Below are 15,224 nucleotides of genomic sequence, written 5' to 3' on the forward strand. Positions count from 1 at the left end.
TTTAAATAATTCTCTAGTACATTACTTTTTTAATAGATAAAGAGTTGTGTTGGCCGCAATTCAAAGGATAAAGGGGTTATTTGAGACAACTAGAGAAAGAATTCCATGTTCAAAGGAGAGTGGAAATGGGAAAATAATTTTTAGTATTCAAGTTGGTTGGCTAAGCTTTTGGGGTGGAATTTGGGATTTTAGTATCATATTGTCAGAGGAAAGAAGCTTGGTAGGCTGGGTAAGGGAAAGGCTTTCTAGAATTAAGATACAGCCTTGGAGAAAGCTTCCTAAGTTCATTCTAGACCGCACAATTACTCTTGCAGAGAAGTACTTGGTTTGGAGTCATCTGAGTAATGAATGAAGGAGAGTGGCCATTCCCCACTCCCTACCCCCAGGAGCTAAGACCAAATAAAATATTAATATTTGAAAATTTTATGCCATGCATACATGGCATAGCTGCTGTAGTTAAGCTACATTGCTGATAGCTAATTCTCCTCCTCTTGTCCATCAGCAGGAGAGAATATGGACAAAGGACCTGTGGAGACTTTTAACCCTAAAGGAATATGGAAATACTCCCTACATGTCTTTTGCAGGCATTATTTAGTAATTCAGTTTCTGCTTAAACCTGCCTAATATGATGGGCCAATTTTTTCCTTCTAAGGTAGACTAATTTATTCTACAGGACACCAATTATAATAAAGTTCTTCCTTATGTAGAACTTAAACAACACTGCTCTAATGCTTTCCATTCTTTACTCCTATGTCCATGCTATGAGGTTACCCAGACTATGTCAATTCTTATTGTACAAGATGATCTTCCAGATATTTGTAGACAATCATCATATAAGACACAATATAGTAGCTGGCACAGTACATTTTAGTGACTATTATTGTTATCATCACATACACACTGTTTTCTTTTTTCAAGTTAAATATCTTACACAGATTTCCAACCATTCCTTAAAACACCATTTTTCTAATTGTTCTCCTTTGGATGAGCTATACCTTATTAATGTCCCCCTTCAGTTATCATGCTCAGAACTGAATAGTTACTCCAGATGAGGCTTGACCAACATAGAGAAAAATGTGGTACCATGCCTGCATTTGGTCTACACACTATAATTCTATTGATTTAGTTTAAAGTCACATTTGTGTTTTAGAAGCCATGCCATGCGTACTCTTTGTTGAGTCACTTTTGGTCTTTTACATGTGGACTGTGCTTCAGCCTGACATCACATATATCACATATATTTCTATGGTGGATAGGTTTTTCTTTAAAATTTAACCATAAGACTTTACATGTATCTCTACAAAATTTTATCTTTTAAAAAATGAGTTCACTGGAGTACTGTAAATGTAGTTGTGTTGCCCCATTTCTTCGGTGTCAGGATTCTGGTGCTGCTATTAGATTCACTTTTTCTAGAATCTGTCTTCCCTTTTAGTGTCTCTGGCCTTGGAATTCAACTTAACGTTTGTTTGAGATATTTAGAAAGCCACCTGGTTAAATGTACTACTATAGTAGTAAAAATGGAATTTAGTTACTAGTTAGTAGAAGTTTCTGAATGATGATCTTATATGATCTCTTTTGAATCCAATAGTTTAATTTGTAATATTTTATCTCTTTGTAATATATAGTAACTATGACATTCCATATATTTAATAAATTATGTCTATTTCTGCTGTCTTTGTCATGTATTAATGGATTCCTTTTTTAAATAGGTGATATGTGGGGTAGATTTTGGACAAATTTGTACTCCTTGACAGTTCCCTTTGAACAGAAACCAAACATAGATGTTACTGATGCAATGGTGAGCCAGGTAGGAAGAAGAAGGCTTAAAACACTAAATCTAAATTCTCAACTTCATTTCTTTTTATGTTATCCTTCTGTTCTTATTTTTTGTATGCGAGACCATGTAAATAAAAAAACTAGTTTACATTTATTTCTTATGTAGCTATATTTTCATGGAAAAGTAGTTTACAATGACCTCAAGGACCTTGAATGACAGGTATGGTATTTATCTTGTTGAGAGGCATTCAAAATAGAGATGACCTGAGTTTTCCATTGATCAGTAAGAGGCGTAATTATTAACTGGTTGGCATCACTCTTTCCAAAGTTAGTCATTGCTAAGTAATCAGTCAGTAATCTCTATGAACAATAAAAACAAGACTATCATTAGGAGATTTTTGCATATTTAAAAAATCATTAGTATTAACATGTTATAAGAATATTTATTTAATTTAATTAATTTATTTATTTTGAAACAGAGTCTCTGCTCTGTTGCCCTGGCTAGAGTGCAGTGGCGACATCATAGCTCTCTGCATCCTCAAAGTCCTGGGCTCAAGTGAACCTCCTGTCTCAGCCTCCCAAATAGCTGGGACTAAAGGTGCACACCACCGTGCCTGGATAATTTTTCTATTTTTTGTGGAGATGGGGTCTCACTCCTGCTCAGGTTGGTCTTGAACTCCTGAGCTCAAGCTATCCTCCCACCTCGGCCTCCCAGAGTGCTAGGATTACAGGGATGAGCCACCACACCAGGCCAACAAGAATCTTTATAATAATTTTTAAATCATCCTTTTCTTATCACCTTGGTATAATTGTTTACACTCTCTGTCTTCCCTTCTGTTGATGAAATCATATTATAGTTATAATTATGTATTTTCCTTTATTCAACTAAAATTCTACATTTCAGGATAGAATGCATAATCATACTTCTATTTGCCTTATAAAATTTCTTTAGATTATTGCATCCTAATTTGCTATTTATAAATAGCTGAACCTTTGCTTGTTAATAGTTTTAAGGCTGTAAGTAGCAATGCAATGAACATCTTCACATACACAACATACTCCTGGGAAAAGTCCACTGCAGAATAAAAATGTGAAGCTGCAAGGGCCTCCAAACTCTTGCAGCTGTTCTAGCCCTATTTTGTAGTTGAGAAGCAGTAGAGGTCCATCTTTATGCAGGTATTTAGACTTTCTAAAGTGTGTTCACACCCATCATAGATGTCATCTATGAGACTGTCAGGACAGGTATTGTTATAGCTTCATGCTATAGGTGAGGAAACTGAGGCTCAGGTAAATGATTTGCCCAAAGTCACAAGGACAGTCTTTGGTGACTAAGGATTGAACTGAGAACTCCTAATATTTCCAGTCTGGTTTTATATTCATTCATTCATTCTTCATTCAACAGATGTTAACTCTGTTCCTAGTCTGCACTGTTTTGGTATATGTTCATTCTGCTTAGGAATGCCATTCTCATCAATATCAATTGCCTGGCAGTAAGTCTTTAAAGGTCAATAATTAAAAAAAAAATTCGTAGTCTCATATCCTATTTCTTATTCCCAGGGCTGACATAAGAGAAAAACCAGACATGATGGGTCTTTGCAATCAGAGGAAGTTTTCTGTTACTAAAAGTGATTCATGAACTGTCTGCCAATTACACAAACTTAGCTTGCCTGATGTGGGCCTTATTTCCTAAGCAGGCTTGGTGTTAGCTCCTGAAACGCTAGTTCCCAGAAGAGTTTTCTGGGTGGCAGATGCTGACTGATGTCTCTTTCCAGTTCCACAACATTCTGAAAGTTTAGACTCCACACAGATCATGAAGCCAAGGTCTAACTACCCATTGGCTGCTAAGCCATTCATACCTTCATGTTTCCCCTCATTATTTGTGTCTTTCATTGAGCCTAATCCAGGGCTTTGCCCCTTGAAGGAGCTCTATCAATGATTGTTGGCTTGCGTTGAAGTCTTTAGTAAATAGAAGGTCACTGTTGTTTATGTTTGTGCTTAGAATATAAAAAATAAAGACCAAAAAAATTACACGTTATCTCACCTGGTCTACTGTTAACATTTTTATGTATTTCCTCATTAAGATCATACTATATAAGTGGTCTATATATTCTACTTTTCACTTACTATTAAATTATATTTTGTAATATCAATAAAAATTCTTCATAAGTATAATTTGGGTAGCTGCACAATTTTCCATTCTACAAAGGTATCATTATTTATTGAACCATTCTGGTGACTGTTTCTACTTTTTTCCCTATTAAAAATCATTCTGAATGTAATACTTGTACCTAATTTCTGACAATTTTTTAGGTTAGTTACCTAAGGATAGTATTACTGAGACAAAGAGAAAGCTTTCAAAAGCTGTCCATACACGTTACAAAATTGCCTTTCAGAAATATATGCCAATGTATTTATCCAACAGAAAGAATGCTATTTTTTTTATGACATTAGCACTTTTACCCGCATTTTAAAATTTTATTATAAATTGACAATTTACAATTGTATATATTTATGGGGTACAAAGTGATGTTATGATTTATGAATACAATGCAGAACAATTAAATCAATCTGATTAACATATCCATGACCTCACATACTTGTTTTTTTACAGTGAGAACATTTGAAATTTACTTTCTTAGCAATTTTGAGATGTACAATATACTATTATTAACTATATTCACCACACTGTGCAATAGATCTCAAGAAGAAAAACTTATTCATCCGGTCTGAGACTTTGTACCCTTTGACCATCATCTCTGCATTGCTCCCAACCCCCAGCCTCTGTAGCCACCATTCTACTCTCTGCGTCTGTGAGTTTGATTGTTTTAGATTCCACACATTATGTGAAAACGTGGTATTTGTCTTTCTGTGCCTGGCTTATTTCACTTAAGAATGCTGTTATTTTAATGCTGGAATTAGATACTATTCTTTTTTCCCAGGCCTGGGATGCAAAAAGAATATTCAAGGAGGCTGAGAATTTCTTTGTGTCCGTTGGCCTTCCTAATATGACTCAAGGATTTTGGGAAAACTCCATGCTAACTGAGCCAGAAGATGGCCGGAAAGTGATCTGCCATCCTACAGCTTGGGACCTGGGGAAGGGCGACTTCAGGTAAGGGTGATGTTTTCATAGCTGATGCTAAATGGGGGACAATGGAGGCAGAATGAAGTGAACATGGATGCCTTCTCTGAGCACAGAAGCTATGAGTTAACTCTTTTTGAACTAAGGTTAGGAATCCATGAGAGCACGTTGGGCTTTCCCAGGAAAATCAGGCCCTAACTTGATCCTTTAGACAATCTGCCTCCTTTGAAATATTATGCATCTGTTAGAGTTGCATGGTCATTAGAGATGGTGGTGCCCATATCAAGAAAGGTTTTGTGCTAAGATTTATGCAAGATGGACATGTGAATCAGGTAATGGTCTCCCCCTCCATATTTCACTCTTGTGAATGAGACAGAATAGGTGAATAAAAAAGCTAGGATAAAAGGGAGAAAGTGGTACATGTCATAAGAGGGACACAGGGAACACTCTGTGGAGAATTGGAAGACTGACCACACCTAGAGTAGGAGGTAGGATCAGACAGGGCTTTGAATTGGGTTTGAAAGACAAGAAAGATTTGGACAGACAGAGCTGGAAGACACCAGACTGGGAAAACAGCAGAATCAAATGCAGAGAGGCAAGACCTGGCCTGTGTGCTGAGTCGGCAAGTTAAGCTAGAATAAGAAATATGAGAAGGAGGGTTTGTGTAATGTGGCAGAATGGGCACAGGTTTTGGAATCCTAGGTGTGTCACTTAATGACTAGGCAACCGTGGACAAAGTATTTCTTTTTTTGGGTTTCAGTTTCCTTATCTATAAGGTAGAGCAGTAACTCCCAGATTGCAGGTTTGTGAGAGTCTTAGGTTGGATTCCCTAGCTTGAAATATTGTACAAGTGCTTCATTGAGGGAGAGCTCTCAGGCAAAGGGGAGTGAGGGAAGCAGGCTGGGACAGGTGAGGGAGGTAAGTAAGGATGTGCTCTCTGCTGGAGACTTGGCGTCAGCCCGATCCCATGGAGCTCTCTGGAGCATGATGTGAACTGCAGAGTTGGTCACACCTTGAGACAGGGGACTGGTCTTTTGTGCCCTTATATTAGTCACTGGCTGTGAACTAACTTTCTGAGTGTGTGGGGGGACATAACTTCTTGGTAAAGGCACCTCCCATTTGGCCAAAGGCAGTGAAGGAAGCAGCTGTTGGCCCTTATCAGCTATGACTCAGGCAGCTGGGGGATGCACAGATCTGCTTGATAAAAAGATCTGAGTGGGGCCCCACCAGCATTCTCTAGAGTAGGGATCAGCAATCCTTTTCTGTAAACAGCCAGATAGTAAATAATTTAGGCATTGCAGGTCTGTGTTGCAACTACTCAACTCTGCCATTTTGGCATGAATGCAGCGATAGACAATCCATAAACAAATGGGCATGGTTGTGTGCCAATAAAACTTTATTTACAAAAACATGTGGCCAGCCATTAGGCCATAGTTTACTGACCCCAGTAATAGAGTGAGGCTTAAAAATGAGAATGTATATATAAGTTTCTTAGCACAGAAGCTTACATATAGTAGACAGTAAATATATAGTAGTTATTCTTATAATTGTTTCAAAAGAGAATTGTGAGAAACCAAGTTAGAAAAGCAGATTGAGGTCGTATTGCGGTATATAAAGGAGGCTGAATTTAATTCTTGAGCAATGAGGAGGCCTTAAAAGGTATTTATCAAGCAAATGACATGATTAGAATGGTAGAAAAATTAATTTGGGAATCTACCGAAATGTGACCTCTACACCCACTTGAAAGAAAATACTCTTGTTAGCTTGAAAAGGACCACTATCTCATTGCTAAATGCAGTTCTTATGCTATTAGGCTACAGCAGGATTAGATGACATTTATAAGTTGTCTTTTAAATGCCTCTTCCAGTCTTCTTTGATTTCTCTGATTGCACTTTCTCTGTCTCCCCTGAATCATCTTCCTCTCCCCACCCTTTAGGTACTGGGACTACCTAAGGCTTTGTCTTTGGCCCTCTTTTCTTACTATTCTATTCCTGCTTCATGGGCCATCACATCCACTCCCCTACTTACATGCTAATGATTCCCAAGTCTCAATTTCCATCCTCTTCTACTATTTCTATATCCTGCTATACAAAACTGCTTGCAGTGTTCTGAACACCACATTTTTTTCCCAAGTCTTTCTCATTGAGCACTTTGGGGGAATATCAACCTCCCTTGCCATCTACCTGGCAAACACCTGCACATTGATCAAGGTCCAGATTGCTCATTGCATTCAACTCATGCCCTTCTTGGTGCTTCTGGAGACTGTGCTCAGATTCCTTCATTGTTATGCCCAAGGCTGTGCCTACTGATCACTTATAGAGTACTTGCCTCACAGTTTTTGTAGCAGAGCTCTCTGCTCATCTGTCTTCCTATTAGTTTGTGAGCAAGAAAACAGGATTCAGCCCTGCCCATTACTTTATATTGAGCAATGAGTACAGTTTCTAGGACATAAGAGGTAGGTACTCAAGATTTGCTGGTGAATAAAACTTGGAAAGATGATTCATGATACCAAAACCCCATATGACTCTACAGTAATGATTAAATAAAATTTAGTGAGATTCATTTTAAGCTTGACTATTTTTGTGCAGGATCAAAATGTGCACAAAGGTGACAATGGACAACTTCCTGACAGCCCATCATGAGATGGGGCACATCCAGTATGATATGGCATATGCCATACAACCTTTCCTGCTAAGAGATGGAGCTAATGAAGGGTTCCATGAAGCCGTTGGAGAAATCATGTCACTTTCTGCAGCTACACCTAAGCATTTGAAATCCATTGGTCTTCTGCCAACGGATTTTCAAGAAGACAATGGTATGCAGATATTCTCATGGCTTGTTCTGGGGCTTCTGTAGTCTGACATGGGCTAAGGTATTTATTATCATACATAAGAAGTATTTACTTTTTGACCCATAAGGTATAAGGTATTTGTGGATAACTGGAAATTGCTATGGTTAAAAAAAAATTAAGTACATATCAGAACATGTCAACTTGTGGTTTTGTATTATTGAAAAGGGATTAAAAGGGGTAACCGAATGAATGGTCTTGGGACCCTAACAAATATCCAACAGAAGTTTGTTTTTCTATTAAAGATGCTGAAATAGTCCCACAGAACTGAAATGGCTTGTTCAAGGTCACCCAGCTAATTAGTGTCAAGGTCCTGACTAGATCCCTTTGGTTCTAGGTAAAAATTTCCCAAAATTTTAGAATTGGAACAGATTCTAAAAACTATTTTATAGAAGAGAAAACTGAAGACAAGACAAGGAAAGTAGCCCAAAGTTAAAGAGCAACATAGTGGCAAAACCAGAACCAGAGCCCTAATCTAAAGCCTTTCCCATAACATTATAGAAAGCAAAGTATAACTTGAAATTTGGGGGTTCTTAAAGAACAGGTGGTGGAATATCAACATGGAACTGAAACATTTTGTTCATACAGCTGAAGCATTGATTCCCCCTGTAATATCACCTTAGATCCATGCTATTTTTCAACATCTTTGCCTAAGGCATCCCGTTTCTCTTTGGATGGCTTGGATTTGATGGAACACGACAAATGTTCAGGAGATCCAGGTTCTTCAGTGAAGATGCCATGGCTTTGACTCTTCCTTGTAAAAGGAGGGCAGTTGGAACCTAATACCTTCTCTTCTTCTATGTATTCTCTCCCCTTGTTTTAGTTATCTGTGACATAAAGATCAGCTCCGCTGGCTGGAGCATTTATTTGGTCAATGAAGTCAAGGTCATGAGCTCCATCGTTGTGTGGACAATTCATTTTGCCTTGATGTCTGGCTCCAGATCCTTGGTGATCCTATGAGGGCCTGGGAGTAAGCCAGTGGAAAGCCATCATCATGTCTGAAATAGTCACTGTAAGCATAGATTCAGTGGATTATAGACTAGTAGCGGCATCCTCCCATGAAGCAACAAAGGAAAGGTAGTTAACAGTAACCATATGTGCTTCGTAATTTTAAAATATAATTCATTTAAGTCAATGAACAGGCAATTATTTTATTATTTTTTAGTACTCCCTGACAGCAGGCCAAAATGTTTGAATCACTATGTTTCTTAAGATGGTATTAGATGTGGTTAAACTGCCAATTTGGAAAACTCCTGCTTCTTTCCTTGGCTCTGCCCCTGATTTGCAAATAATGTTAAACAAATAAATTCCTTCATCACTTCTCTCCCTTACTCCCTCTTTCTCTTCCTTTCTTCTTCCAAACACATTTACCAAGCACATACCATGTGCAAGGCATTTTTCTAGACACTAGAGACACAGTGATGTGCAAGGTAGATAACATCCCCTGCTTACATTTCAGTGAGCTTCCCTTGTACACTAGAGATGAGCTCCACTGCCTCTTCATGTCACTAATAAGGGATAAAATAAAATAACATGATTTTTTAAAGGTTCTTAAATTCTTGGTAAGGAAGATATCAGTACATTTAAAGAATATTGTACTTTTGATCATCCAGTGGATTGTGCCCTCTAGGGAGGCTCTTTTGTTTTTTTCCCCGCATCCCTGGTATACCAGCTTTTCACTGAATCTGTTTAATATTTCTTTATTTAACGAAGACTCACTGAGTGCATCACATAGCAGACAATGACTAGGTATACAGTCTTGAATGAGACATTAACACTCCCTGTCTTCATGGATCTTTCAAGAATAAACAGTATGACTGGAAAAGTAGATGAAATAGCTGTAATTAACTCTGATAAGAGGTATTTAAGGAAGGCAATTGAAACTAATGAAAAAAATGAAAATTAGGGGTAAATTTTGCATTTGTATTTACCTGTTCCATTCCAGGGCCTCCCCCTACTCCAAATCCTTTAGCTGAGAAAATGAATATATACATATTAATATGTCCACTGTCAATATTTCTCATGTAATCGTCCTGTAGTAAGTATATCTTGAGGTATAATATCTTGAGATTAGGAAAATTCTCTTTAACACAAAATATCCTCTGTCATCTTCATCTTAATATTTATCCTTTTCCATTGTACTTTCAGAAACAGAAATAAACTTCCTGCTCAAACAAGCACTCACGATTGTTGGAACTCTACCATTTACTTACATGTTAGAGAAGTGGAGGTGGATGGTCTTTAAGGGTGAAATTCCCAAAGATCAGTGGATGAAAAAGTGGTGGGAAATGAAGTAAGTCAATGAATATGCAATCAGTAAAACGCTTTCTCATGAGTTTGCTCTTTATTTAAAATCATTTGACTGGCATGAACAGACACATACACAACTGATATCTGTATTTCATTGCCTGAGGGCTTCCTAAGGCCACCTGAATCCTCAAATGGCAGGAAGGGCTGAGGAACTAACACTGCCCCCATGAGCCCTCACCCAGTGACTGATGGGAGTTGGTGGATAAATAACTCAGCTCCCTTGCCCTCAGGTGGGATAACTCTTGAGATGAGTGCTCCACACTGAATCCTAGAGTTCCTCACTGGGATAAAGCTCCAATTACCCACAGTGGGAACCTGCCTGATAACACAATTTTTGGGCTGCTTCCTTTCCCTGTCTTACTTCCTCACTCCTTTGCCAATGTTTCCTGGAGTCAGTTTCCAGGGCCTTGTCTCAGGGTCTACTTCTGAAAAAAACCAATCTAAAATGACTAGGGTTGGGGTTCCCAGAGAATTCTTCATAGTCAGGATAACTGGGATTTAAACTGGTAAATCTTGAAAACTGGTGATGTGGGATTAAGTATGTGAAAAAGAGAGAGAAGTGTGTTCAGATTAGGGGAATGCCGTCACACACCCCCACCCCAGCACACATGAATGGTCTCCTTTTTATATTTTTAGTCTCCATTTGGATGCCATGTCTTCAGATAAAATTTCCTTGGCTCTGTCCCTACCTTGAGTCAGGTGACACTGTTCATGCTCTTAAGTGCTGGATCACTCATTAAACTGTGATATTATTTAGGAAGTGATCAATTTTTTAATTCATTTTTATGTATTATTTTACTCATTCTTTTAAACAAAATGTTGACCCCACATTTTAGGCAAAGCACCTGGGATCCAATGCTAGTCATTTCAGGTGTGGTCTCTGATCCCCCAAAATGTTTAGTCTGTGGCAGGATATGGAAAACTAAACCACTGCAATGTGTAGTGTCGTGATGGAAGGTTACAGGGTCCATGTATGTCTAAATGGAGATCCAAAGCTCAACTTGAGGGGGAGGTCAGATGAGGATAGACATCTAAATTGAGCCCTGGGAAAGATGTGGGAGTTAACCTGGTAGGTATGGAAGGAAACAGAGAGAATTCCAACCTAGAGAGAACCTGGCACTTTTGGGCAACAGATAGTGATACATTTCAATGGTTGCAGCACTACATTACTCACTACTATAGCCCAAGTGCCATGCACTGTGCCTGGCACATGCAGGTATGAAATAAATGGGTGTTGGATGAAAGAACTACAAAAGAAAGAGAGAGAGAGAGAGAGAGCATCTATTTTCTTTCTACCATCTATTAGTCAGACCACTGTCAATTATGTTTTTCTGTTTTTCTTATTTTTCCTTTTTGAAGTGAAGATCTCATGTGTAACATGGAGTCCCACATCCATAGGTTTAAAACAGTACCATTCTTCTGTCAAGATTCTCTCTGTTAATATCAATCTTACTTGGGAGGAAGGAGGCAGCACCTATGATAACTGTTTCTAGCATTTAAATATTACTGAAGCTATGCCTACAACAATCCCACAATCTCACAAGACAAATGTATTCCACTTAAACAATGCCAAATACATTGGTTTCCCTACCTTGTTTTCCTGACTGGATTAATCTTTTGATTCCTCATAGTTTATTTTAAAGGTACATGGAATCAGACCCTTAAAATGATTCATTAATGTATTAATTGCTCCTTTAGTCATTCAACAAACATAAATGAAGTCTTTCCTTAATGTTAGGCACCATGTTTGACACTGGAACTATAAAGATGACTAAGACACAGCCCCATTGTCTAGGAGCTCAAATCTCCAGGGCAAGAAAGAGCTGTAGGTGAAAATAACAAAACAGGGAGAGAAGTGGTAGAGGAGGCACAGCTAGAGACATAGCTATTTTCCAATGGTATATTCTAGCTGAATTTTAAAAAACTTAAGAGATAGCCACATAATGGGCTTTCTGATTTTTTATGCTGTTTCTATTTCACACAACACCCAATTCCAACATAAATACCATTGACTGACGAAACTGCACCAGTTACACCCAACTCTACCTTCTCATGATGGGTGACCCACAGCTAATGTGTCTTTTTCTTTTCTTCCCAAAGGCGAGAGATAGTTGGGGTGGTGGAACCTGTGCCCCATGATGAAACATACTGTGACCCCGCATCTCTGTTCCATGTTTCTAATGATTACTCATTCATCCGGTAAATGAGTTTTCTTCTCTCTATTTAACTTCTAGGGTTTGTGGACAGCTGTGCTAATAATAAATAGAGATTAACAAAGTGATAATTATAATTTTTCTTTTTATCTTCGCCCGCAAGCTCAATACAGATGCTTCTCACTTGTGATGGGGTTACATCCCAGTAAACCCATTATAAGTTGAAAATATCTTCAGTCAAGAATGCATTTAATATGCCTAACCTATTGAACATCATAGCTCAACCTAGCCTATTTAAATGTGCTCTGAACACTTACATTAGCCTACAATTGGGCAACATAATCTAACACAAAGCACATTTCATAATGTCTCATGTAATTTATTGAACACTGTACTGAAAGTGAAAAACAGAATGGTTGTATGGGTACTCACCATTAATGTACACAGCTGAAAGCAACATTGTAAAGTCAAAAAACAAACCAAACCATGATAAGTCAGGGACTGTCTGTATAGATGATCAATTTCAATACAATTTAACCCAACATGATTTATTGGGTTAAATAAAACTTGTGTGAGGTCCTTCCCCCATCATCAAGGATTCAATTGTATCTTTGGAAGAAATAAAAGTATTTTTGTCTTCTTTTTACTGGCAGAATTTGTCACGTAACAGAAAGAGAATTTTTAACTTGATGTGCAGAAACATATGTTCTCCACCTATTAGTCCCAGACCTTGAACAGGGAGAGAAATGGCAGAGGAGGCACAGCTAGAGAAGGCTAAGGGAGATGGAGGGGTTAACTGTGCTGCAAGGTGGATAGTTCAGTTCATGTCTGGAGAATGAGGTTTGACCAGTATATTTTTGGTTACTTGGGCCCCAGAATTTAAATACATACCCCAATCTATGACTCTGATACTGTAACTAAAAATGAGGCTGCTTTTTTGTTTCTTTCTCTCTTGTACAGATATTACACAAGGACCATTTATCAATTCCAGTTTCAGGAAGCCCTTTGTCAAGCAGCTAAACATAAAGGCCCCTTGCACAGATGTGACATCTCAAATTCCACCGAAGCTGGGCAGAAGCTGCTGTAAGAAATTCTTCAAAATGTTGAACCTCTTCCAGTACCTGATATTGGTCATTTTCCATGCCCAGGCTTGAATTAGGTTTCTTTGTTCCAGAAAGAAAAATTTGGGCTTCAAAATATCCTCATCTACAAAGCAAATGTTTAATTTGTGTTCAGACAGGAACCTATACCATGCAGGTGGCTGGACAGGACACCTCCTCTTTCCATGTCATCACTACAGAGCTCCCTTTGTAGTCATTGGAAAGAAAGAGAGATGGAGGGATGAATACATCCGTTAACATGCCTTATTTTCATATCTGCCAGGAGAGAATTAGTTAAGTCAAAGAGAAGAAACCAGAGATCATAGATATAAATATATGGACATCTGGAATCCCTCAGAAGGCCCTGAATCCCTCTTTCTTTTATGCAGAAATATGCTGAGCCTTGGAAAATCAGAACCCTGGACCTTAGCATTGGAAAATGTAGTAGGAGCAAGGAATATGAATGTCACACCACTGCTCAACTACTTTGAGCCCTTGTTTACCTGGCTGATAGACCAGAACAGGAATTCTTTTGTGGGCTGGAACACCAACTGGAGTCCTTGTGAGTACCATGAGTTGACATGTTTTGCATCTGCTCCCTGTCTGCTTCCCTTAGTCTCCTTTGGTCCCAGTCTCATGAGGGCTGTGACACAGTTGAGTAGGTTTTCCCTCTACATATAACCTGCTTCTGACTCTGCTATGGTGGCACCTGCCACTGATATCTTCTTATTGGTCAGTTTTTCTTTTCTTTTCTTTTTCTTTTTTCTTTTTTCTTTTTTTTTCTGAGATAGAGTCTCACTCTGTTGCCCAGGCTAGAGTGCTATGGCATCAGCCCAGCTCACAGCACCCTCAAACTTCTGGGCTCGAGCAATCCTCCTGCCTCAGCCTCCCGAGTAGCTAGGACTACAGGTATGTGCCACCATGCTCGGCTAATTTTTTCTACATATATATTTTTAGCTGCCCATATAATTTCTTTCTATTTTTAGTAGAGACGGGGTCTTGCTCTTGCTCAGGCTGTTCTCCAACTCCTGACCTCGAGCGATCCTCCCACCTCAGCCTCCCAGAGTGCTAGGATTATTTAGACCTTCACTTCTACCTACTCTTCCACTTCCATTTCTCATTCTCTCAGTAAAGCTTTATCATGATTTTTAGTAAAGCAGTTATCAATGTTTATTTATATCATTATGCCTGCAGAGCCAAGTAATATACTATTTTGTCTCCTTTCTTAAGTGACTTGTTTGTCCCCAAATTTCTACTTGCCTCACTTTTTTGACATACTAACTTGCTATCTACGTTGCATTTGTTTTTTCCAAACAACTCCAACATGTCTATTCTTTCCAGCCGCATTTTTTCCCTAGAGACTTCCCTCTTGGAGTCTAACATCCTCCTGTCTCAATCGGGATCACAGTTTTCAACCTGAACAATTCCTTTGTTATTCTCTTGGGTTGAATCCACTGCTTCCTAGATTCCTCATCTTCTTTCTTGGATTACCTGTTGTTTTTCTGGAGCACATGGGGTAGGTGGATCAACTGTTTTCCAAATTGGTTTTAACCACACTCTGACCATTTCCCTTGTTTTCAGCACAGTATCCTCTTCCCACTCTCTGCTGTCCAGGAGTCCCAAACCTATCCGGGATTCTCTCGCTCTTTTTGTATCTGTTTGTACACATTTGGCCATGGCTTTCTGTCCCTGAGAAAGTAGTTGCCCCCCTCCCATCATTTCTCATTTTCCAAAAGTGTGTTTACAACTTTAAAAATATTCCTTTACTATAACTTTAGTGGGATCTTGGGAGGAGAAGGAAATAAACACAGGTGGTCAGTCTGTCATCCGTAACTAGTAGTCTGTGATTTCTCTTTAATCAGATACTGACCAAAGCATCAAAGTGAGGATAAGCCTAAAATCAGCTCTTGGAGAAGAAGCCGTGAGTGCATTTTCATTATTTTTTCAGCTCACTATCT

At 38.6% G+C, this 15,224-nt stretch overlaps 1 protein-coding gene across 1 annotated transcript in view; it reads left to right on the top strand.

Annotated features, from left to right (window-relative positions):
- Nucleotides 1-15,224, top strand: part of ACE2 (angiotensin converting enzyme 2) — a 47,814-nt gene that overhangs the window by 15,831 nt on the left and 16,759 nt on the right. The window contains exons 7-14 of the mRNA XM_045538336.1: nt 1,710-1,807; nt 4,716-4,885; nt 7,444-7,670; nt 9,852-9,996; nt 12,114-12,212; nt 13,127-13,249; nt 13,656-13,828; nt 15,129-15,187. Coding sequence (XP_045394292.1) covers nt 1,710-1,807; nt 4,716-4,885; nt 7,444-7,670; nt 9,852-9,996; nt 12,114-12,212; nt 13,127-13,249; nt 13,656-13,828; nt 15,129-15,187 — 1,094 coding nt within the window. The remainder of the gene's footprint in view (nt 1-1,709; nt 1,808-4,715; nt 4,886-7,443; nt 7,671-9,851; nt 9,997-12,113; nt 12,213-13,126; nt 13,250-13,655; nt 13,829-15,128; nt 15,188-15,224) is intronic.

This window comes from Lemur catta, chromosome X (assembly GCF_020740605.2).
Source record: "Lemur catta isolate mLemCat1 chromosome X, mLemCat1.pri, whole genome shotgun sequence".
NCBI lineage: Eukaryota > Metazoa > Chordata > Mammalia > Primates > Lemuridae > Lemur > Lemur catta.